At 37.3% G+C, this 26028-nt stretch overlaps 2 protein-coding genes across 2 annotated transcripts in view; one reads left to right on the forward strand and one right to left on the reverse strand.

Annotated features, from left to right (window-relative positions):
* Nucleotides 1–14482, forward strand: part of ST6GALNAC5 (ST6 N-acetylgalactosaminide alpha-2,6-sialyltransferase 5) — a 197933-nt gene extending 183451 nt beyond the window's left edge. Inside the window, exon 5 of the mRNA XM_035251927.3 lies at nucleotides 8835–14482. Coding sequence (XP_035107818.1) covers nucleotides 8835–8862 — 28 coding nt within the window. The 3' untranslated portion in view covers nucleotides 8863–14482. The remainder of the gene's footprint in view (nucleotides 1–8834) is intronic.
* Nucleotides 14483–16445: 1963 nt separating this feature from the next.
* The window catches only part of PIGK (phosphatidylinositol glycan anchor biosynthesis class K), a 127026-nt gene continuing 117443 nt past the window's right edge, over nucleotides 16446–26028 (reverse strand). Inside the window, exon 11 of the mRNA XM_002750990.7 lies at nucleotides 16446–20241. Within this exon, the coding sequence (XP_002751036.1) occupies nucleotides 20125–20241 (117 nt within the window). The 3' untranslated portion in view covers nucleotides 16446–20124. The remainder of the gene's footprint in view (nucleotides 20242–26028) is intronic.

Below are 26028 nucleotides of genomic sequence, written 5' to 3' on the forward strand. Positions count from 1 at the left end.
CTTTCACTCACTAATGTTAGCATCCATTGATGATCCTTGCTTCAAAAACTATTACTGTGGTGTTTACCAAGTACTGATTTTTTTTTTCATGATGTATTCTATATTTTGTCTGGAATATGGGGTTGTACTGTAAGGGAGAATCACCTCTTTTCCCCAGTTATTCAGATATCTCAAATTTCCAAATATATAAAACTTCATTAATCTTTTTATGTTGATAGCTAACTTAACTGCTTGTGGTTAGAGAATATGGTCAGCATTATGTTGTTTTAAATATTTGAGACCCATTTTATACAGTACATTGTCATGTTGTGCAAGTGTTTCGTGTGTACTAGAGAAGAATATGTGTTTTTCTCTAATACTGGAGCCCAGTTTTCCATAATACTCACATTACATCAAGCTTGCTAATTGTGTTGTTCAAATATTTTATATTTTTACTAATTTTAATCTGTTAGGTCAAACAATAATAGAGAAATGTTTTTTGCTTACCCAATGTGATATTGAATTTGTCACTTTTCCTCTATAAATCTACAACTGTTTTTGCTTTAGTTATTCTAAGGTGTATATAAGTTTTTCATCATTTTGAAGTTAGTCTTTAGCATTTGGTATTAACTACTTGTATTCCTAATACCACTTTTACCTTAAAGTCTGTATTTTTTTTTTTTGTCAATATAACTGAATGCTCTTTTTGTTACTGTTTCCTATAAATATCTTAAATTTTTTTTTTTTACTTTCAGTCTTTTGTGCCCTCATATTTTAGGTATTTCTTAAAAACAACATAATCTTTTGATTTTCTGAAATCTGACAATCTCTGTCTTTTATTAGAAAGTTGGCTTAATTTCTAATTTGGGGAATTAACATTCTATTTAGACTTGTTACTATAATCCTATTTTGTAATTTTCATTCATTCATTCTTCTTCTAAGCCTTTCTCTCCTTTATTGCCCATTTCTTCTAATTGGTCATGTTTATTGTTATTCCTCTTTTCGCTTTCTGTAATTTGGACATTATATGCTTTTTCTGCTAATGGTTACTCTTGAAGTAAACTTTTATCATATATTCTTAACAACTTAAGAAATTCTATGATCAATATCTTCAAATTCCCCCTCCAGGCCTGAAGAATCAAGGACTTTAGAATCCTTTAATTCTCAGTGATATTCTTTCTACACAGTCAATTTTATACACCACTTTTTCAGTTCCACAAATTAGAAATTAGTTTAATTTTACATATATTTTTATATTTTTATTACTTCAATTTATACTTATTTACCTGTTTTTGTTCTCCATTCCTTTTTGCATATCAGAATTCTTCACCGTTTTTTTCTATTGTTCTTAAATTCTTTAGAGGCTCCATTGACGAAGATTTATTTGTGGGGAAACTATCATATTTGTATGCATGAATATGTCTTTATTCCATCCTTGCCTTGCTTTTCTGGATACACAATTCTAAGTTAACAGCAATTTTCTCTCACCTGTTTAAAGATATTGTTTGACTATCTGCTGATTTATGTCACTGTTAAAAAGTCTTCTGCCATTGCTTTATTATTCCTTTGTATAGTCTCTGGCTGCTTGTATGATCTTGTTGATCTTCGGAGTTCTAAAATTTCACTACAATATGTCTAGATAAGGATTTTCTTTATTCTGCTGGTTATATAGGTTACCTCCTACATCTACAGAGTGACATCTATCATCATCTCCAGAAAACCTTTAAACATGATCTATTGCTTCTCATATATTACCTCTATTCTCCCGTTTAGGACTCAAGTTAGATACATATTAGATCTTCTGTTTTATCCTCCATGTTCTTAATCATTTTTTCATGTTTTTCATCTCCCTATCTTTTGTGTCACATCCTAGGTCATTTGTTCAATTCTATTTCCCAGTTTGTTCATTTTCTCTTACCCGGTCTGAGCTATTATTTAATTCACTCCAACACAGACCATCTGATCAATTCAAAGCAATACCCTTTAGCCCAAACCTGTATTTCTGTTAATACATTTTTTAGGAAGCAACATTCCTTTGTAGGCTCCTCGTCAGACATGTATCTGTATAATCTATGTAAAAATCACAAAATACCAAAGGAAATATACCAGCATAAGGGAGATTCCTCAGAAATAACAAGCAACAATTTAGAAATTTGAATTATCAGATATAGAATATAAAATAATTACATATGGAATATTTAAAAATACTTAAAATTAATTTTTAAAAGAGCAAGTTGTCATAGGATCAACTATAATTCCCAATAGCATCTTGGTCAGTTTGGGCTTCTATAGCAAATTACCATAGACTGGGTGGTGAAACAACAAGCATTTATTTCTCACAGTTTTGGAGACTGGGAAGTCCAAGATCACTAGTGCTGGCAAATCAGTATCTTGTGAGGGTCTGCTTCCTTGTTGGAGATGTCATCTTCCTAGTTGAATCCCCCATTTCCTCCTCTTTTTAAAACGGTATTGATCCCATTCATTTGGGCTCCACCCTCATGACCTAATTATCTCTCAAAAGCTCCACCTCCAGATATCATCACATTGGGGAATAGGCTTCACCATGGGAATTTTGGGGGTGGAAGTGCACAAACATTCAGCTCATAGCAGCATCTTCTTATAACCCTGTATACTAAACCATAGCAACCTCAGCAGAAAAACAATCAGCCTACATAAAGAACTTAACATTTATCTATGTTAACTTTAATAGTACTGGTGTCAGCTTGTCAAAATAATTTTAATTCTGCCATCTCTTAGACATCTAATCCCTCATTGTTTGTGCCAAGTGTAAAGTTGCTAAGCATATTATTAGAAGATGGTAGTCCAGCCACAGAGTCCCTGCAGGATTAATAAAAAGCCGCTAATTTTGATATGACTGATCTACCTGGTATCTGTTGCTTGATCCAAAGCATATTTCTCTTTATTTTATAAGAATACAGTGGAAGGCTTTAGCAAATGTTTTGCTGAAATACATTTTCTGACTGTATCATCCCCCTTTCCTGTCACAGCATAAAGAGAAAATCAAGTTGGTCCCTGGTGAGAGCTGTATTCCTTCTCATAAGTTTTTGCTTCAAATGTAGAATTTTCAAAGCCCTTTTTGGTGAGTCTTCCTTCATTTACAGCATGATCCTTTCCTGCAGTTATTCTACTATAATTTTTCAGCTTCCTCTTTTCTTGGACCATGTTACAACCATATTCTTCTGCCTCTGGTGTCCACATATTAGCTTTCTTCCTTTCCTGGATTTCAGACATATGAGTCTCATTTTAGCTGGCCTAGCATTTTAATAACATGTTGTTTCCATTAAAACAAGACAAGATGTTGGAAGTGTTACTTGCCTTTTCACTACTTGCCTTTTCACTTGCCTTAATCACTTGCCTTTTCACTACTAGTACTTTTCATTCTTTGAGTTTGTAACAAGATATGGATTTGACTGTTACCAAATGGGCCACCCAGCTAATAGGCCTTTCATGAGACTAGAGCTCTTTTTTCATCAAATGCAAGCTCTTGAAGGAGAGGCATCACCAGCCAGGCTCACTCATAGGATGAGAGAATACCACACTAAACTGGCAAGAGATTTCACTGGCAAGAGACTTGTGCCCACAGTATGCCAAATTGGGATGTTAGTCCTCAGAAGAAGTTTTTGAATTTCTGCCAAGTATTTTCAGCATAGACAATATTGTCAGTAGCAGCAGATTTCACTGAGGAGGTAGGACTAAAATTGAAGGTAAGCAGAGAGAAGCAAGCCCAGACAGAGGAGGAAAACTCTAAGGGATTCAGAGGACAGTTTGGAAATAAAACTAGAAATCTAGGTTGTGATGAAATTATTGCGGACCTTGAATTCCAAGCAGAAGAGTGCAGACTTGGTGACATTTGCAGGGTATCACTGAAGTTCATTAAGCATGGCAGTTACATGAATAAAATAATGCTTTATGGTATTTCTAGGAATATTAAAACTGTTATTTTAAAGAAATACATCAAAAATGGCTTCAAGTATAGATGTTTCAATTTCTTTAAATTACTTCTTGTTCTCAGCATAAGTGTCTCTAATGTAGAGGAGAAACGAATCTTGCTTGACTTATTTTAGTAATAATAAACTTGTATCTTTAACACCAGATGTCTTTCACTATAGATTACCCATTATTCTTGCATGTGTGCATATGTGCGTGTGTGTATTTGTGTGTCTGTGTGTGTGTGTGTACAGTTTATTCTGTCTATAAAAGGCTTCTTCATTGAACAGGTGTCAAAACTGTTGGGCTTATGCTGGCACACAAATGAAGAAGTGAAATAGCAATGGACAGAAAAGGGAGCCCTAGTTGTCTGACTCAACTCCAAAGGGACAGAGTCACTGCAAGCAGAGAGCAGGTAGAAGCCATATGCTCTAGTGCAGCAAAAGATCTACAAACCAGCCCATCTCACGAGGCCACTCCATCCTCCCTTCCCAGCTGTGTGACTCTCAGTGACTTTGCTAAACCTATTTTCTGTAAAACTGGGTTTCCTCCTATCATTTCCATTGTACAGCATTGTAGTAAAAATTAAATAAGCTTTGGGAGACTGAGGCACGAAGATTACTTGAGGCCAGGAGTTTAAGAGAAGCCTGGGCAACATAGTGAGACCCTGTTTCTATAAAAATGCATGTTTTAAAATTAGCCTGGGGTGGTGGTACATACTTTTAGTCCCAGTTACTCAAAAGGCTTAGGTTGGGGACATGTTTCAAATGTAGGAGTTTGAGGTTATGGTGAGCTATGATCGAAATCCAGCCTAGGCAACAGAGCAAGACCTTATCTTTTTAAAACAAAATTAAATAAGAATATATAAAAATCTGTGTAAACTCCAAATTCACATATTGATTTCTACCAGATGACTCAGTCCCAGAATGGACAGAGGTTGAGCCAATTTCTGGATTCAGGCAACTTAGAGTCCTCTTAGAGTTTCTCTAAGAAACTCCTCTACATATTTCTGAAGACATCATGAGTTCAAAGTTTCTATGGCATTCTCCATATTCAAACATCCATCTGCCAGATGTGAGCACTTTCCAATGCTCCTCCTTTCTCCTGCCTTCTTTGACTACTTGTCTTTTAAGACTCGTTGTTAAGTGTTGCCTCTGATGAAGCATTTCCAGTTCTTCCCACACACAGTGGACCTCTCCTCTCACTGCACTCTGTTCAGATGTCTCTCCCAGCACTTGTTAAATGCCTTACTTGCCACACTAAACCAGAGCCTCCCTAGGTTCAGGTCTAGCTGGGATTCATATCCATATCCCAGCTCTAGTCATGGTGCTTGGATCCAAGTAGAGGTGCTAGGAAAGAGGAAATTATTTTACTCAACCTGAAGAGGTTTCTGTCACCCGAAACCCTCATCATAATCTAGTGGGTAATAAAAAATGCATATATGTAATATTGGACAGTTGAAACCAAGGTTCTATAAGATAAGGAGGAGGATAATTCTCACCACAGGGCTCTAGAGAGAGAGGGGCCTCTGGAGCCTGTTTAGTGTCTTAGAAATGTCTTTATTTCATTTCATTTGTTGCAAAGTAATTTAACCATGTGATGAGATAGGCTTCTGTAATGAGTTACATAACTATTCATTTTTTTTTTTTCCAACAGGTTGTTTCTTCTTTTTTGAAAACTAAAGCTCTCAGGAATTATTTAATCGTTGTTTGAAGCCAATTGAATATTAAATGATCTCTCCCACTTTTGCATAAGTCAACAGAACAGAAAGTTTCATGGGGTTATGAGAGAGAGGGGAACAGAGCTTTGGAGTTAATTCCTCTGCTCTCTCTACACTCATTGCTACCCTGTTTGGCACTCCATTAACTCTTGCCTGGAATACTGGAATCTTCCAGGAGTCTTTCTCCAATGCATTTCTGTCCCATTTCATTAATGCAAAGTTAATCTCCTATGGTGCTAATTCTACTTTAAATCTTTCTCTGATTTCTGATCAGCTGCTAAATTTAGTCTTCAGTCTGTAGCCTGGAAATCAGAACCCACAGGCTGCTTTATCAGCTCTCACCTCATCTCTCACTGCTCCTCAGTGTGTGCCCTGAAGCTCCAGCTACACCAGATGATGTAAGGTAGCCCCAGGCCTCACTCCTGCTGCTCCTTCCACATTACAGCCCTGTTCCTGGCCTGTCCCCTGTTGACAAGGCTTCCCCACCACAACCTTTTTTCTTATGTCCATGCTGCATCTGAGGCTCAGTAGAGTAAGCACCTGCCTTTGGCAGCCCCACTTCCATTTTCCCATCTTCCAAGTCACAGTTCCCCATATTTTCTTTGAAAAATCAGTCCCTCCACTCTTAATCATGTGGGAGCTCCAGGAGTAGGCCCTGACTGGCTTACACCTATTGGCATATCCTGTCTCCCCAGACATAATAATTGGTGCAGGAATGAGAACATGACCCTAGGCAAAGATACAAACTTTTCCTCCAGTTCATGGTGCTTTAGGGTTTGGGACTATAACAGTCATATTTGCAACCACAAGGAGAGCCACCTTGAGTATGGAGACATTTCACAGAAGCATAGCTGAGAGATGCATCTTAGAATATCATTTAGTCCTGGATCAAGCTGAGCCTGAAGACAAATCTCTCCTAAACATTCAGTCATGTAAATAAATTCTAACTTTTTATTTAAGAATACCTGAACTAGATTTTCTGTAGCTTCCAAAAAAATTATGTCCAACAGATAGTCTCAATTCAATGACATCTAGAAACCCTTCTGAGCTCTCTTCACCAGTATCTTGGCTCCCCATCCCCTATTATAAGCACCTTACAGATAAAAGGTATTTATGTTTCACAAGTGTAGGAGGAACAGAGACACAATGTATAGACCAGAGCATCAATAGGGAGTAGTAAAGTGCATTTTCAGCACCAAGATTTTGTAGTGATTCTACCTCCCATTAGGCACTTTCCTTGTCTGTGGTTGTCTGTGCTGTCATTGAGTTGGCTTGGTAGGAATCTTGGAGTTGCTAATGTAGGTAGATACAACTGGGAAGCTGTAAATAGAACTATAATACAATACAATAGAAGATGAAAAGATATGCTATTAGAAGAAAGACTATTGTGTTGTGAACTTTTAACTATATAGATACATAAACATATGTGCATTGGGACACAATGTATTTCTTAGTGTGGATAGAAGCAAAATAATTTTTAAAACCATTGCTCTAGCTTCTACATGAGACAATTCTGTAATAAACAACACAAAGAAAGTAATGGAGGACATGATATTAGAGAGGGTATTTATGTTATAAAATTTCTTTTTCAGTTATATAGATATATATGTATATGTATGTATTGAGTCACCATATGAAATGGACTTCTTTTTTTTTTTTTTGAGACGGAGTTTTGCTCTTGTTACCCAGGCTGGAGTGCAATGGTGCGATCTCAGCTCACCGCAACCTCTGCCTCCTGGGTTCAGGCAATTCTCCTGCCTCAGCCTCCGGAGTAGCTGGGATTACAGGCACGTGCCACCATGCCCAGCTAATTTTTTGTATTTTTAGTAGAGACGGGGTTTCACCATGTTGACCAGGATGGTCTCAATCTGTTGGCCTCGTGATCCACCCGCCTTGGGCTCCCAAAGTGCTGGGATTACAGGCTTGAGCCACCGCCTCCGGCCTGAAATGTACTTCTTACTGTGGGTGGTAGGCCAAAAGTTACTGACTCTCTACCTGGGCCTGAAATATTACAAAATAGTATGATTGTCTAAACTGCAGCCAGCAACGTGATGGGAAGAAGAGTCTGTAATAATCTCAGCACCTAGAACTATCTAGGCAGGCAATATATTTGTAGTGATTCCTGGGCTCCCCAGCAAGCAATGAAATGCGCGTCTACCGGAATGCTAGCAAGGCCAAGGCTTCAACAGGGCTGGCCAAGCCAGGGCATGTATCTTTCCAGCCTGTTTCCCTGGCCAACTCTTCAAGGTATCTAATTAAAGACCATGCAGACAAAGGAGACAAGAGCCTTTGGAGAAAGAGGAGCTAGAAGAGGTTAAACATTTTGAACTGCTTGCTACCTTTGGCTTTGGCCTAAAGGAACCCTAAGGGTGCTTTGCAAAGACCTTGACCTTGGGAATCAAAAGTACAGAGACAATCTACTGGAATGTGAGGCTGCTTTAGCATCTGGAGAATAATAGTAACAAAATCCAGATGTCCTTATAAAGCAAGTAATTTGCTTTGTTTAAAAAACAAAGTTTGCTCTTCTCATGTTTTAAAGTGTTCAGCTCTTGTCTTTTATATTTAGGTTGCTTTGTTCTCTAAATGTTTAGCACTTAGAGAATGCTATACTCCTTTGACTAGCTTTTTGCTTATTTTTTATCCTCCTTTAAAATGTTTCAGCTACCTGCTTAGTCTTTCTATTCCATTTACTTTTTCCCTCCATTGTTTCCAGTTGAAAACATTGTTGTTTCCTTTTCTACTTAAGCTGTATTTGCAATGATATCCGTGAAATTCTACGTTCCTGATTTTAACATCTAAAATTTTAATTCTTTTATCTCATTTTTCCCTAGTTATACTTTTTAATTTCTGAGCTCCTGGTTTTTCTTTTTAACCAGTTCAATGTATTATTTGTATTCCTCTTATTTGATTTCTCTTATTTCAACCTCAATTTTTCTCCTCTACGTTTGGTTTTCTTCGTTTATAAATGTATTTTCTTATTCATAATTTTAATCATTATGTTCCTTGTATAGTGTGCATTTATCAGGCTGACAAGCAACAGAAATGCAAAGCTTAGGCTTTTAGCCTCTACACCATTCAAGCTTAATCTCCAAATATCTTTGTAACTAACTAAACTAGAACATTTCCTGCACCCATTGGACGCTAACATGCTTTTTTTTCTCTTTTGATCTATCTCCCTTCTTGGCAGGGTTACAAGAGGCTGCTCCTGCTCCTGAATCTTTCCATTTCCTGTACCCATCAGAAGAAACAAAGAGAGGCTGCCTAAAGCCAGAAGAATTGAGGGCTTTTAAAACAGTTGCTCAGACTCTTGCAGTACGGCTTCCACAAATAAGATAGGTCTGTGCATCACATAGACCAGCTCCAACTTCCAGAACAGTGTCAGAAGGTGGTGCCTTTTCATCTCACTTTTATTTTAGGTTTGCAGCAACATGTGCCGGTTTGTTACCTAGGTGAACTCGTGTCACGTGGGTTTGTTGTACAGAATGATTTCATCACTCTGGTATTAAGCCCAGCACCCAGTAGTTACCTTTTCTCAGCCTCTCCCTCCTCCCACCTTCCACCCCCAAGTAGGTCCCAGTGTCTCTGTTGTTCCCTTGTTTGTATTCATGTGTTCTCATCCTTTAGTTCCCACTTATAAGTGAGAACATGTGGTGTTTGGTTTTCTATTCCTGCATTAGCTTGCTAAGAATAATAGCCTCCAGCTCCACCCACGTTCCTGCAGAATACATGATCTCATTCTTTTTTATAGCTGCATAGTATTCCATGATGTGTCAATACCACATTTTCTTTATCCATTCTATCATTGATGGACATTTTAGTTGATTCCACGTCTTTGCTATTGTGAATAGCATTGCAATGAACATTTGTATCCTAAGGAAACCTTCAGAATTAGGATAGGTGGTCACGAATGAGTTGTGACTCTTTGTTCATCTCTTTGGGAGAGAATAAGACTTTTTCTTAAACCCAGAGAAATAATGTGAACAATTAAATGACCACGGCCAAGAATTTCATCATGTAACACCACTGAGTTTCTTTAAGGATGTGTATCAAAGTCCAATCAGGACACAGAAATCACTTAGTAATTTGAAAAAAGAGTAAAGGGGCAATTGCTAGTGAGAGATAACAAGTACTCTAAAGAATACAGGAACGGTAAGCATTCTCTCGAGCTTTGCTACTTTGGAGGTATTCACCCCAAAAGGGGGAAATGCTTTCATCGGAAGACACGACAGTAATTTTACTGAATTAGAAGAGAAGATTGCCACCTGGTCATTTGAAACTGTTTATGTCACTAAACAAATGGGCCAAAAATAAGGAGTTACTTCACTGGCTGGAGTAATTGATCCCATTACCAAAGGGAAATTGAATGGGCAGCCCCCTACCCTAGGACTGAGATAGAAGTCCAAGGAAGAAGCCAACTCTTCCAAGGACTGAGATACAAACATCATTGTAGAGGGCATGGCAAGGCAGATTGGCTGGCAGAGAAATTCACTGAGACGTCACATCAGTGGAACTTGCTGGAAAACTGCCCTTTGGAGTGCTAAGGTCATATCCTCAGGAATGAGCCATGTCCCAGAACTCACTGAAAGCCACCTGAAGGAAGGCGGGAAAAGTTGTTCAGAGGAAAGTGCCCTGTTAGCAGCTCCCTGCAAGGAAGCATGCTGGGGGAAGATGATCACAAGAATGGGCCTGCCATCTGCATTTTGCTTAGAATGGCTGGAGCCAGTTGCCTGAGGCAGCCATTCAAGTGAAGGTGCTTTGCTGGTAGCCCTCCCACTATAAAGTTGTCCACAAGAAGGTGCTCTGTGCTGCCAGCCACTGGGCACTGCAGAAAACATAGAGCATGTGCACACACACACATATACACACTATCTCTTTCTTGTTCTCTCTCTGCAGAAGATCACTAGAAACAAGAAGAAAAACTCCTTCCTTCTGTGATCCTCCAACACTGTCTACTGACAAAGCTTAGCAACATGTTCACTGTAAAGAAGAAATTCTTAAAGATTTCTGCTTCATTATCATAGAATGGTAATAAGTGGATTGGGGGTTGAGACAATGAGCTGATAACTGGGAATAGTACATTCCTTTAGCTACTCATCTTCTGTATCTACCCTTCACTCATGTGAGCTCTGTACAGTGAAGCAACTCTGTTTCCACCTAACAAGATATTGCAAAATCTCCAAGAAATATGAGACTATGTGAAAAGACCAAATTTACATTTGATAGGTGTACCTGAATGCCACAGAGAGAATGAATCCAAGCTGGAAAATAATCTTCAGGATATTATTCAGGAAAACTTTCCCAATCTAGCAAAGCAGGACAATATTCAACCCCAGGTAATACAGAGAACACTACAAAGATATTCCTAAAGGAAGAGCAACCCCAAGGTACATAATCGTTAGATTCACCAGGGTTGAAATGAAGGAGAAAATACTAAGGGCAGCCAGAGAGAAAGGTCAGGTTACCCACAAAGGGAAGTCTATCAGACTTACAGCAGATCTCTCAGCAGAAACCCTACAAGCCAGAAGAGAGTGGGGGCCAATATTCAACATCCTTAAAGAACAGAACTTTCAGCCCAGAATTTCATATCCTGCCAAACTAAGCTTCAAAATTGAAGGAAAAATAAAATCTTTTATGAACAAGCAAGTACTCAGAGATTTTATTACCACCAGGCCTGCTTTACAAGAGCTTCTGAAAGAAGCATTATACATAGAAAGGAACAACCAGTATTAACCTTTCTAAAAATATACCAAAAGTAAAGAGCATCAACATAAAGAAGAATTTACATCAACGAATGAATAAAATAGCCAGTTAACATCAAATGGCAGTAACCCTAAATTTAAGTCGACTAAATCCCCCAATCAAAAGATACAGCCAAAACCTTCTTCCTTTCTTCCTCCCCTTCACTCCTTTTTTTTATTTCTTTCCCAAAAAAAAAAGATTGCTATTTTCACAAGTGAAGAAATTCTCACTCTTCACAAAACAAAGAGACACACAGTCCTAACCATCTCTGTATCCACTGCCAGCTATATTCATTACTCCTCAAATTCTATCATAGTTGCACTGAATATTTTATTGCCTAGAGACTACTATGTATGGTTAAGCACCACTAGTTTGTGTAAAAATTAAAATGGAAAAAAGAGAAAGAAATAGCCTACACACCTAAACGTATAGTAGCCAAAGAGAAAATGCACAAAGCCACTAAAGTCCTCATTTCAGTAGTTGGCCACAAGGCCGTAGTTGATACCCATGACTCATATTTCTCTGGCCATTGGCCATAAGCTCAGCAGGTCAACTCTTTATCCAGTAGAGTGACCTAAACCTTCCTTGGGAAGGGTAAAGTTCTCAGTCGTCTGCCCTTTTTTTGGTTGTTATAAGAACTGCTAACAGGCACCCCAGATAATTTCCTGGATTCCACATAATTCTCCTTCTCCCCAGTGTGTAGCAGCAACTCAATTTCCCTTTGATAATTGGGATCAACCATTCCAACCAGTGAAGTAACTCCTTATTTTTGGCCTGTTGGTTTAGTGACATAAACAGCCTCAAATGACCAGGTGGAAATCTTCTCTTGAAATTCAATGAAATTGTTGTGTCTCCTGATGAAAGCATTCTCCCTCTTGGTAGCAAAGATCTCCAAATTAGCAAAGCTCGAAGTTTCCGTTGGATTTGGCAGTTCCATCGGTTATAGCAGTAAAAGAGAATCATTTCAGAAGAATGGTGGGAGCAGAAGCCAGATTACAAGGGGGTGTACAATGAAGAGAAGGCAAGGCAGGGAAACCAGGAAGTGAATGCAGCCCACTCTTCCAAAGGAGAAACTATGAAATGAAGTAGAGGAGAGCTCTGTAAAGCATTTAGAATAGGACACAGGATTTTGGGAGGAATTTTTAAAATAAGGAAAACTTGCACATTTTATAAAATTTAAGGGAAAGCCCCTTTATCTAAAAAGAAATTGAAGGAAGAGATGAGAGATGTGGTTATCGGTAAACAAGATTCCAAAAGGGATGGGATCAATAAAACGAAGCAGAGGGATCTCTGCCTCAGGCTCTGAGCCCAGAGAAGTGGGGAAGGGATGCGATGGGAGAAAATAAAGGCACATTTGTAGGAGGTAGAACAGGAAGTTAAGCTGGTCACCTTCCCCTAGTTTAATTTGCAGATTACAAAGCAAAGCCTTTTGATGAAAGAACTGAGTTGGTAGAGCAGGAAGACTGAAGAAAATGCACAATTTTGAAAAGAACAGTAGTGGAAAATGGAGAGGGACAAGAAATAGAGAAATCGAATCTGGTTGTCTATAAATCATGGTTATCATAAATCAACTGCTAGTAGATAAAAGATTAATGACTTATCCATATAGCAGTTAAAAACAGGTTTCTCTTTAATCTCCTATCCTATAGCTTTTATATAGCACTTACCATTTTCTGCCATGGGGTTTCTTTCCTTTCTAGAATCCACTTGTAACTCTTTAATGAGTTAGATTTTTGTATTGCCCATAAGCATCTACTAGAGCGTGTAACTCATTAACAGTGTTTCAACAACTAATTGTTGTAAAACAAACCTCTATACTAATGGGGCAAAATAACCATCTTTTAAAATTATTATCTCTCATGGTTCTGGGGATCAACTAAGTGGTTCTCACTTGGGAGTCTGTCCTGTGGTTGCAGTCAGGAAACATCTGGAGGCTCCTTCCTGCACATCTCTGGAGTGTGATGTTAACTCCTGGCTGGGACCTCAGCCTGGAGGGGCTGTCCTCCACAATACACGTATGTGACTTCTCCATGTGGCTTGGGCTTCCCCGGGGGACTGCTGCTGGGTTCTGAGAGCAAGTGTCCTAGAAAAGAGCTGGGCAGGTGCTATAATCATTTTTAAGGTCTCTGAAATCATGCAGTAGTCTTCTGTAACATTCTATTTAGAAGAATTAAGTCACTAAGGCCAGCCCATATTTAAGGGGCTGGGAATTTTGACTCTACCTCTTGATGAGAGGAGTGTCAGGGGATTTGCAGATACCACCCACACATATAAATGCTAATTAGCTGCTTGTTTTAAGCATTTATTACATTTTGAAAAAGCCTCAGAAAGAAAGAGAATGAGTGGTGCACAGTCTTACAAGGTCTGAATAGAAGTCAATAACAATGCTAAAGAGTCAATTAACCCATAAAAGATGCTACCCATGCCTGCTTATTTCACAAGTGTTTGTAATCTTCTTTTACAATCTCTTTTTAGGAGATAAAATTGAGCTGTTTGGTCTAGAAAGGTATAGTTGGTCAGTGCTTCTCCTACTTTACAGGCATGCAAACTGCTGGGGATCTTGTTAAAATGCAGATTCTGATTCAGTAGGTCTGAGGCGGGGCATCACATCTTGGATTTCTTTTGTTCTTTTTTTTAAAATACTTTAAGTTCTGGGATATATGTGCAGAACATGCAGGTTTGTTACATAGGTATACAAGTGGCATGGGGTTTGCTGCACCCATCAACACATCATCTACATTAGTTATTTCCCCTAGTACCATCCCTCCTCTACACCCTCACCCCCTAACAGGTCCCGGTGTGTGATGTTCCCCTCCCTGTGTCCATGTGTTCTCACTGTTCAACTCCCACTTATGAGTGAGAACACCCAGTGTTTGCTTTTCTCATCCTGTGTTAGTTTGCTGAGACTGATGGTTTCCAGCTTCATCCATGACCCTGCAAAAAACATGAGCTCATCCTTTTTTATGGCTGCATAGTATTCCATGGTGTATATGTGCCACATTTTCTTTATCTAGTCTATCACTGATGGACGTTTGGGTTGGTTCCAAGTCTTTCCTATTGTAAAAAGTGCTGCAATAAACATACATGTGCATGTGTCTTTATAGTAGAATGATTTATAATACTTTGGGTATATATCCAGTAATGGGATTGCTGGGTCAAATGGAATTTCTTGTTCTAGATCCTTGAGGAATCACCACACTGTCTCCCACAATGGTTGAACTAATTTACACTCCCAACAACAGGGTAAAACCATTCCTGTTTCTCTACATCCTCTCCAGCATCTGTTGTTTACTGACTTTTTAATGATCATCATTCTAACTGGTGTGAGATGGTGTCTAACTGTGGTTTTGATTTACATTTCTCTAATGATCAGTGATGATGAGCATTTTTTCATGTTTGTTGGCCACATAAATGTCTTGTTTTGAGAGTGTTCATATCCTTCACCCACTTTTTGATGGGGTATTTTTCTTGTAAATTTGTTTAAGTTCCTTGTAGATTCTGATATTAGCTTTTTGTCAGACAGATAGATTGCAAAATTTTTCTCCCATCCTGTAGGCTGCCTGTTCACTCTGATGATAGTTTCTTTTGCTGTGCAGAAGCTCTTTAGTGATGAAGTCTTTCCCCATGCCTATGTCCTGAATGATATTGCCAAGGTTTTCTTCTAGGGTTTTTATGGTTTTAGGTCTTATGTTTAAGTCTTTGATCCATCTTGAGTTAATTTTTGTATAAGGTGTAAGGAATGGGTCCAGTTTCAGATTTCTGCCTATGGGTAGCCAGTTTTCCCAACACCATTTATTAAATAGGGAATCCTTTCCACAATCTGCATCTCTAGGAAGCCACAGGGGGCATACTGCAGCTCCACTGAGCCCCCATTGAACAGCAAGTTAGCAAAAGTAATAAAGGTAACTGTCTGGCTTCTGTGATCGCACCCTTCTCTGGGAGGAGCTCTAATGGAGTATGCCTCCAGAGGTCCTTATGTGCTTACAATACCTTAGCCCTCTGGCCAGTGAACCCCTGATGCAAATAAGGTTAATCTGTTCTTTCACAAGACTTGTAGAACTGGAATTAAAGGAAGAGAGTAATTTATCTCTCTCTTGTGGTAGAAGCAGGGGTATGAGGCTCTATCCATCATGTGAGAAAGCTAGTTTCCAGGAAGAATAAAGGGAACACAGAGAGAAGAGAATCCAGGTGACACTCCAGTGCCTGAAGAGGCTCAGATATGACCCCACTTCCTGCAAGAATATACAAAAATATCCTAATATTCTTCTGGCAAATTCCCCTCTTGGCCTAAATTTGTTCTACTTAGGTTTTTATCATTTGAAACTAAAAATACTCTAACAAAAGATAACAAAGGGTAGGGAATGTAGGGGACATGTTCTCCTGAAAATGTAATCCCCACTGTTTTACAGTACTAGATTATTATCCAGACATCTGCAACCTGAGGGTGAGGATAGACTATCCCTTAAATCATGTTAAAGGCATGCTCCCAAAAGAGTGAACTGTCCATGAAAAAAGAGGACAGTAGAACACTAAGGCTGAGAGAAGATTCAGAAAAGCCTCAATCTACCTAAAATAGGAAAAAATTTGGAAAAGGGAAGCAACAGAATCTATGGATTAAAATCACTGGATAGTATTGAAAGACACTGTTACCCAAAAATGATGCCTGCTGAAAACAGATGGGAAAAGGACAGTCTAGGAAGAGTGACCAGACCTTGGGCCTGAGCAGAAGTTAAAAGCAAGATTATCCCTGTCCAGCAAAGAACAAAACATTGACCTTACCTATGTGTCGGACATTGTGTGATTTGCTTTACATTTATGACCTAATTAAATGACCCCCTAAGAAAGTTTCACTCTTGCTCCTGTCCCTGAAACTCTGGCACAGTCAGAGCTGGCACTCCTAGAGTCAAAAGAGAGAAGACTGAATGAATGTGGGTCATATCATATGATTCCCACCTGGTAGACCCTATGACTGGGTATTCCTCTGCAGGCAAATCTCAACGTCCTCTGAAGTCTCTGTGACTGCAAGCTGCCCAGGTGACACAAGAATGACAGTGCCACCTTTCCATGTTTGGAATAAATGAATTTTTAATAACCAGTTTCTTGGTTACAACTTCATCTATATCAATCCCCTTATTCTAGGATTTACACAGTTAAACCAAATATTTCACAGCACATTTCCAAAATCGTACATTTTTTACACTAAAAGAAAAAAAATAAAAGCCTGGTCACCACCAAGGGATTGAATTGAATTGAAGCCTGTCCATGAATTGAAAGGCTTTCCTATTTAAGTAGCAGGTATATGTGTACATAGGGCAGGCAGCAACAGAACAGCAATATTGGAGAATGCTTCCTTTGTAGTAAATGTGTATGGGATGTGACAACGCAAAAATGGATACTGATCTCATTATTTTATTGCCATATCTTGTGGTATGTTTATATTTATTTTGCATGTTAAAACAGTATCTGCTACAGATGGGCTTAATTTTGGTAAAGTGAACTGAAAAAAGGGTATATGTTAATGCAAAATTTGTTGTAAAGATTCCAGAAACACAGGAGTCAAAATTTCAAATTATGATTCCCATAGTAACTGTAACTCTGGTATACAACATACATAATGGAAGAAATGTTATCAACATATACCATAGTAGAAAATACTCAGTAAGCAGAAACAAGCTGAGTTATGCTTGTTGTGGGAATCATCATTTTCAACTAGCTGAGAATATATAAAAATTGAAACCATAAATGCATGCATTATTCTTTGCATTTAATTCTAATTTTTCTTGATCCAATTTAATCAGCTTTACATCCAAACTACATTTTCCTTTCATAAACTGCAAATGAATATATTTTGTAATTTCAAAATCCACATCATTTGATTTCTTTTTCTCACACAGGCTGCCTTTGCAGGATGGCACCATTATACACTGTCCCTCCCTGAAATGTCAGGACAAGTCTGCTGGGATTCATTTATCTACATTCCTTTTCTCCCTGAAGGACACCATGAGGGAGGAGAAAAAGAATACCAAAAAGAACAAGAATCACATTGAGTAGCTTAGAAAGGTACAAAAGTGCAAGAGAAACAGGGACACTGTCACCATTAACTTCCCCCTTGGTATTCTCCTAAGCCGACATAAGTAAAATAATGCCATCATACATTTACAAGTTCCAAAGTGTTTAGTCAAAATATTACCTCATCTGATTGATTCTCACCACAACACTGTGAGATAGGCAAAAACAAAATACCTTTCTGTTGCTCAGCTTCTGTGACTCAAGTATTATATATTTAAGGATCTGTTTTTATGTTATCATTTAAATTGTAGGTCATTTAATTGTGCTGACAATGTTACCTAAATATACTCATCTACCACATGCAGAGGATTTAGTTATTCCTATTTAAGTAGCAGGTACATGTGTAAACCGGGCAGACAGCAACAGACCAGCAATATTGGAGAACACTTTCTTTGTAGTAAATGTCCTTGAGTATGAGATGTGACAATGAAGCAATAAGGCCAAGTCTATAAAGCAAAAATGGATACTGATCTCATTATTTTATAGTCATACCTTGTGGTATGTTTATAACGTATTTCTTTCACACGTTAAAACAGTTAAAACAGAAAGGCAGAATATGCTGTATGTAAAAAGATTATGGTTATAAGTGAAACAATATATTTTAAGCTTTCGGCTTTAACTATATTCTGAAGATTCAATAATGAAACAGACAAATAACTGCCCTTTGAAATTCTGCCGAGGCAAAATTTATCCTGAATATTATATACAGTATTACTTTTCCCAGTTTGGTTTTAACTAAGAAGGGCACCTTCTACAACCTCTGAAGAGAAATCCTTTTACTTTCTAGCAGTCTTTACCATCAGGGTATGTTTCATTATATTCAAACTAAATTACTTGGCTCAAGAACAATCATAATTCCTTTACCACCCTAAATAGCTCCGCCTAACCATGATGTCCACGACCTTGTATGAGTGTCTGGAGGGCAATATGGTCAATCTTTTTGTGTCTCATTGCTACTGTCATCAAGTCTATTCAATTGCAAGTTTATTATCCCTTCTTTTCATGTACAAAAAGATCCTTCATATAATCAAACAAAATTTTCCTTCCTCATTTATATAAGACACCAATAAAAAGATCAATTAAAATAAAGATTCAAAGCTAGCAAAAAGCCTCAATATCATTTTATCTAACTAGGAAGATAACACAGTCAATCCTTTACCTGTGAAAAATATTGACAATCTTGCATGCACTTAAAAGGTAATACTTTAAATGCAAAAGGAAAAACAAATCTTAAGTAATATTAATTTTAGGAGGTTTTCTTGTGGAGGAAGCATTGTCTTCTTAATGTTACCTACAATTATAAACAAAATTATAAAACAGATCTTTGCACTGAATAAAGATAAACACATTAAGTTCTTGGATAAACAGATAAGACACTTGAAGGTATCCCCCCCAGACATAAATACTGAACTTTTAGGCTTTTGCTCCACTCATATGCAGAAGTTTTAAAAGAAAAAACAATATCAGGGGTTGATCACAGCAGTCTCAATATTACTTCCAAGCTAAAATGTCAGTGATGGGGATATAAGTTCTGGCATCTTATCAGAGACCAGTAAAGGGGCTTACTGCCTTATGGGATACATCAGCCAGACATGACAGCCAGGCCATAAGCACATATTTTCTTCACACGTCATCCACTTTAAGGGATTTTTTCCTCAGGGAAAGTATAGATAGAGCCAGTAGGCAAGGTCTGCCTTAAACAGAATGAAATAAAGTCCTTGTTGGCTCTCTCTTTAAGATGGAAAATGAAGAGGAGGTGACCAATTCTGGAAGATCACAGAATGCTTAGAAATGAAAATGTAGATAAGATACTACATTACCTAGTTTGAGAGATAAGATACTGATTTCGTTTCTTTCATAAGAAATGAAAAATAATGGGGTATGTTTCTCTTGAGCAGTCAATACGTAAAATTACTAACGGTCTAAAATTTCCCAAATAAACTGACAACAAATAAGGTCCTGGAGATTGTCAGTGACATAAATTAAAAAAACAACTTTTCATCTTTGATTTTAATTAAACCTTCAGGATTCCATGAGTGACCGGCAGCAAAATATTAATACAGTAAAGAATAAACCAAAGGAAAACACTTGGAACAATGTAAGTGTCCAACAATAGAAGACTGTGATATGAATTAAACATTCATACAGTGGATACTATGCAGTCATTCACAATGTATTTTTGAGAGGGAAAGGTTAATTTTTTTCCCTTATTGTAAAATGAAAAAAAGAGATTACAAAGTAGTATATTCTACATGATCTCCATATTGGAAAAAAAAATAAGTGTATAAGTCAAAAGATTGAAAGGATATATAGAACATAATTAACTGAAGTTACCTCTGTGAGAATTTAATGTTTTCACAATTTTTTCTTTTCTAAATGAAAAGGGGATAAGGGGAAATTATTATTTTCAAAAACAATCAATGTATTCTTATCTTTTTGTCCCATTTGCTTTTATAACATGAAAATATAAAACTAGAATATATTTAATGCCATTATGCAATTGCATTAAGAATTATTTTTCTTTAAGTTATGAAATAGTTGACTCAAATTTAGTTTTCTTATACTTATTTCCAATTCACATAAGAGCAACGCATTTTTAAAAATACATAATGACATAAATTATTATCCAAGGTTGCACTCTTTCATGCAGTCTTCATATATCATCAAGTCTAAAAAATGAACTTCATATGTTTGATTCCGTAAGTTTTGAAGAAAACCATGATAATAAGTGCCCATAATCCCAGAATAAAGCCCCCAGGAGGATGCCAATCTTTCAGCTTCGGTTTCTGCAAAAGAAGAATAACACAATAAATTTCATGACAGGTAAATAATTCAGGAATGAATAAAGCAAACATTGATGAAAAAGAGAAATTTCACTGGTTGTGTTTGAAGGGGGACTAGTTTACCCAAATTAAGAATATATGGGGATAGCAACAATGTAAAGACTTCAAACAGGGTAAATATCCCACAGGGTAAACTGGCTCCTAACAAAGGTCAGTTTTGCCTTATATTTTGTTTCCTTACAGTCATTCCCTAACTTCCTAATCATACCGTCTATCCTCACTCAAGTTATTCAGTAGCCTAACGGTCTTTCTCACTTTGGATTTATATATTCATTAATTTGTCAGTTTTACCTGTCTCTATTAGACTGTAGCTCCATAAGGGTCATCTTATTATATTCCCAGCACCAATCTGCCACAGTGCCTGGCATTCAGGAGGCACATATAACATACTGAGTAATCAATGGAAAAATAAACGCTACCAAACTCCATCAGGTATTCAACAAACACCTGTCTGGGGGCCAGTGCCCTGGGTCATGTTTTTCCCTTGAGATAGAATGCTTCTTACCCTATTCATTGTGCCTATTCAAAACTCACTAACTCAACTGCCAACTCCTTTAGACTCTCCCACCTGATACATTACTTTCTTTGAGTTCTTATAGTACCCAAACTATAACTCCTTCTATTGCTACTCCTATTTACTATTGTATTTATCATTTATCTCCCTGCATATTCCTTGGGATCAAAGTCCATTTAAGTCCATTTTTTTATGGACTATTCCTCACCCTCAAGTGTTTTATATGCATCTTTGTCCAGCTAGACCAGTCTTTCCCATTTAGTTGTCATTCCAACAGCTCCATTACAGCCTTGTAATTGGAAGTTTGTGACAATGATCTCTTTAGGAGTCTACTTACTGAATTACTGGCCAAGACTTTAATGACAGTTATGATATTAGAATCATATTTTAGACTATAGGGGAAAGAAATGGTAACTAAAATTTGCTTTAGTCATCATTTAGTATAATGTCCATCGATTCAAAATTAACTTTTCAAACTAAAAGGAGAGAAAGCTACCTCGATATTTTAATTTGGATCATACTTCTAGAGTTTTCAGAGCCTTTAATCAAGTGCTTCATATAAACTGACCTACCAATGTTTAAAGTGGTTACATTCCATCTTCATTACTATGCCTACTCTCACCCTCTACCAGTCCATCCAGAAAACTCCCCCCAAATATTAAATCCAATTTTCCTCATGTTATTTTACACTTAAGAGTATGCAGTGGCTTCCACTCAATAAGTGTGATGATGATGGCAAAAGCCTTGCCCTCTAATATCTTACAAGATGGTAGTAAGTTCAGTGGTTCTCAAACCACTTCTAATGGCAAAGCTCTTGGAAGTTACACTGCTTTCTATGCAATGCTGCGACAAATCTTAATTCCAGTAGAAAATCTAGAATAATAAAAAGCAAAGCTATATTAAAGATAGGTAATATAAATATCACAATCATGTGTCAATGAAAAAATGAGTGAACTAAAGATTTACTGCTCAGGTTTTTTCCTGCTTATGTTCTACCAAACAATTTGTAATTCACACAAAAGGGTTGAAAACGTTTAAGATCGAAAACTATTTTTCCACACACTGGGAAAGATTACTAGGATTCATTATTAGTGGAAACACACTTTTACACAACCTACAGATATTCCCTGAAAGCCCAGTTTAAGAGCACTGACCTAGTTTGAGAGATAAGATACTGATTTTCCCTAACAACTAGGAGTCTCTGATTTATATGGCATTTAAAAACACTCACACTTAGGTTACTACTATAGAAAAGCTAAATACATATTGTCAAAATCTGGCACTAATGTAAACTCTTAACTAAGGAGAACAGGCTATAGACAATTGTTCATCAATTCAGTTAATGAACTTCAGTGCTAAAAGAGTTAAGATGGCATTTAAACCAAGTCATGTTTTTCAAAAAATGGTGATCATAATTTAAGCTGCACATTCATTAGAGATTATAGAAACAATAATCAAGTACTTAATAGCAAATCTTAATTCACAGCTGTAATAACTCCAGTTACTTTCCAATTAGATGGATTCCCTGAGGTTGTAATTTTACTATTAGATCTTAAACTTAGCAGCCAGAAACAAAACACCTAAAGAAAAAAGAGCATCGTTGAAAATAACTATCATTTTCCCAAAGATTCAGCAATTAGACCTGGCAGCTATTTTGACCCATTATTCCAGAGGCCGGCTTAGAGAATTCTGGAGGCACTTCATTCTGGTCTTTCAACCTCCTCAACAGGAATGTGTTTCACTTCTAGACCACTGATGGCCGGGGAAGGAACAGAGAAAATCAAAGTGCTATTTCTTCAAAAGCGAACTTGAAAAGTAATAATGGAGGACTGAGAAATATATGTAATTCCTCCAAAATTATAATGGAATGGTAAACTTATTCACATGATAACACTGCACAAGCTACCAAAAGCAGCAAATCTTGGCCTTTCAAAACTGCTCTTTGTGGTTGCTATATTTTTTAATGTTTATTCAATACCTGTTTTTGATTAACAAAAACTGGAAAACACATTATGAATTAAAAGCACTTTGGACTCAGCTTAAGATGGCATCTGAACAGAATCCCTTAGTGCAGTCTCTTCCACCTTCTCACAATAATCCACACAAAGGCACAGAAAAAGACAACAGCACACCCTACCAAAATTCAGTTAACTTCTGATGAGAAATCTCTGATAATAGCACTATCTGAAAGTCCCAGAAATGAGGACTAGAAACACATTAATGGTAGGCTCAGTTTTCTGTTTGGTATATGCCATGCAAAGGCTTGCTTTGCTCTGTGAAACACAATACTTCTGCCAGCTGAGTAAGGGACTTTAGCTCACTCCCTTTTTCTGCCTGCTGCTTAACAGACACAGTGCTTATACATTAGAAAGATAGCTTTATGAGGCAGCCAGGGTTGTGTAACTCATTCCCAGTTCCGAGTGGCACAGCTCTTTATATATCCATCTAAATACAATTCCCAGCAAACAATATGACTAAAGGGTAGAGGGACACTGACAATGGTTTGCTGCTTCCTGAAAGGCTTAGTATCATATGAAAAGCTCTGCAGAGACCAGAAAACACAGGGAAAACCTTGTTAGTAATACATGTTTTAAAAATATGTTTTTTCCATATACTTGACCTTTAAGTACCCCCAAACCAGGCATAAGTGGTATGGTAGCAGATGACCCTAGTTTAATTCAGTAGAGCCACATTTAGACTGGCCTAAGAACCAGTCACTGGGAACCATATAACAACCTATTCCTTAGATACAGATTTGAAAGGCATTTAAACCTAAGTGGATAGTGAAAAGCATCCACACACTCTGTTGGCAAATACCAACAGTGTCCAGATAAAAAGGAAAAACTGAGATGGGCTCTATGAGGAAAAATATTCCCAAACATGAGAAATAAGTTATAGCCTAAAGATGCAGAGATGACATCTCTGAGAAAAATTTAATAAGAAACCAAAAACAATTTTAAACAATTTTTATTTGGCATGGATTTGAACAAAGATTCACAAGCAACTAAAAATGAAAAAATAATATAAAGATTATATGATACAAGGACAACTGGCTGAAATAAAAAGGGAGCTGGATGATATAATTTTGTAACAGCAAAATTAAAATCCACATTTACAAGAAACATAGTGTTCTAAACATATCTTCGAGTCCTTCATTCATCCAATTATGTTAGATTGATGGCAAACATGGCCCTAATCATCCATACTTGGCTGTGTCCATACCCTCTGCAATGTGACTTTATAGAAGCTCTCATCAAGAGGTAGAATCTATATATCTATCCTTTGAATCAGCAGGTCTTCTGACTTCTTTTGGCCAACAGAATGTGAAACAAGTAACAGTGTCCCAGCTCTAAGTTAGCCTCAAGAGGCTTGGTTTGCTTCTGCTCTCTCTCAGACCTCTGCCACCATAAGGAGAAAAAGCCTAGACTTCTAGAAGATGAAACATGAGCTGCAGAAAAGCTGAGGTTCTCCCCAGTTAACAACCAGCCAACTACAAGGGCAAAACCATCTAATTAATCCAGAGTTGTCCACACCACAGACTCATGAGGGAGCCTAGCTGAGAACAGAACTGCCCAGCTAAACTCATCCTAAATTGCCAACCTGCAGAATTGTTAGCTAAATAAATGACTGATATTTTAAATTACTAACTTTGGAGTGGTTCCAATACAACAAAAGTTATGAAATACCTCCACAGTGGTGATAATTAATGTGAAGAAAAGAAAACTCTAATCCTTTATCACCATAACAAAATAGAAAATGTTCCCATCTCCATACTTCCAATTTCAGGTTTTTCTAACAATGGCATAAGGACAGCATGACAGGCAGCAAATCAAGCCCACACTTTAGTGGAGATGCAGTGCTGCTCTCCTCTAGCTCTCCTTTACAGTCTTCCTGGAAAGAGAGAAACTCCACCTGCCACCATGCCAGGAATTGCTTTCAAGGAAATGATGGTGACGCAGGGGAATAATCTAGAAACTAACTTACCTAGTTTCATTTTAGCCTTCTTCCAACTGAAGTCTAGATCTGAAGTTTGGTTCCTCTTCCTTTTAGTTACCAATTAGAGGTAATCAGATGTTGCCCCTGTGCTGGAGAAATGCACACTACCCAAGATTTTTATATACCTTTTTCCATTATAAATATTACAAAGCAATTAATGTAATCTAGAAAATTAAGAATGATTTGTTTTCAACTATGATTTTGGTTTTAATTGAAAGATGACCACAGTTTTTGCTTAACCATGATTTTAACTTTCCTGTGATAAAAACACCCACTATTAACATTATTAGTTAACATTACTCTGGAATTTCTAGCCAATCCAGACATAACATGTAGGAAGGGACAGTAAATTTTTATTACTCATTGATATTATCATTAGATATCAAAAAGCTCCATAAAATCAATTCTTACAATTATTGAGAATAAAGGGCTCAGATTTCATATAAATATTTTACAGAATCAATACCTTCTAAGTAAGTCAGCAAATGAGTCAGAAAATACAAAAAAATTTCATTCATAATAACAATAGAAAAGCAAAATAACTATGAATACCTGTAATGAGATGTAAGGTAAACAATCTACATTACTCTACAGAGAGGGGTAAACAGGAATAAAAAAGAAGATATAATGCTAAACAATAATGTGATTCTGATGCAAGAGTAGAAAGATGAATAAAACAGAATAGAAACTAGGCAATCAGTACAGTGTCCCAGGATTTAGTATATTATAAAAGGGCTGTCACAAATCAGTGGGAAAGGGAATAGTAGTCCTACTGCTGCTGTAACAATGGATTAGCATTTGGAAACAAAATCAGTTTTGTTCCTAACCCAACACTGTAAACAAAAACATACTTTACATGGTTTAGAATTAAATGTAAAAATAGAAGAAAAAGAGATAAAATGTAGGAGAATCTGTATGCTGAGGGGATTAGTAAGCTTAAAACCAATGATTGAAAATAAAGAGAAGGTGGAGGGATTTTTTGCTTTTTGAGACAGAGTCTCACTTTGTCACACAGGCTGGTGTGCAGTGGCATGATCTCAGCTCACTGCAGACTCCTCAATCTCCCAGGTTCAAGTGATCCTCCTGCCTCAGCCCCCAAGTAGCTGAGACTACAGGTGTGTGCCACCATGCCTGGCTAATTTTTGTATTTTTGGCAGAGACAGGGTTTTGCCATGTTGCCCAGGCTGGTCTCAAACTCCTGGGCTCAAGCAATCCACCTG

Source organism: Callithrix jacchus, chromosome 7 (genome assembly GCF_049354715.1).
Source record: "Callithrix jacchus isolate 240 chromosome 7, calJac240_pri, whole genome shotgun sequence".
NCBI lineage: Eukaryota > Metazoa > Chordata > Mammalia > Primates > Cebidae > Callithrix > Callithrix jacchus.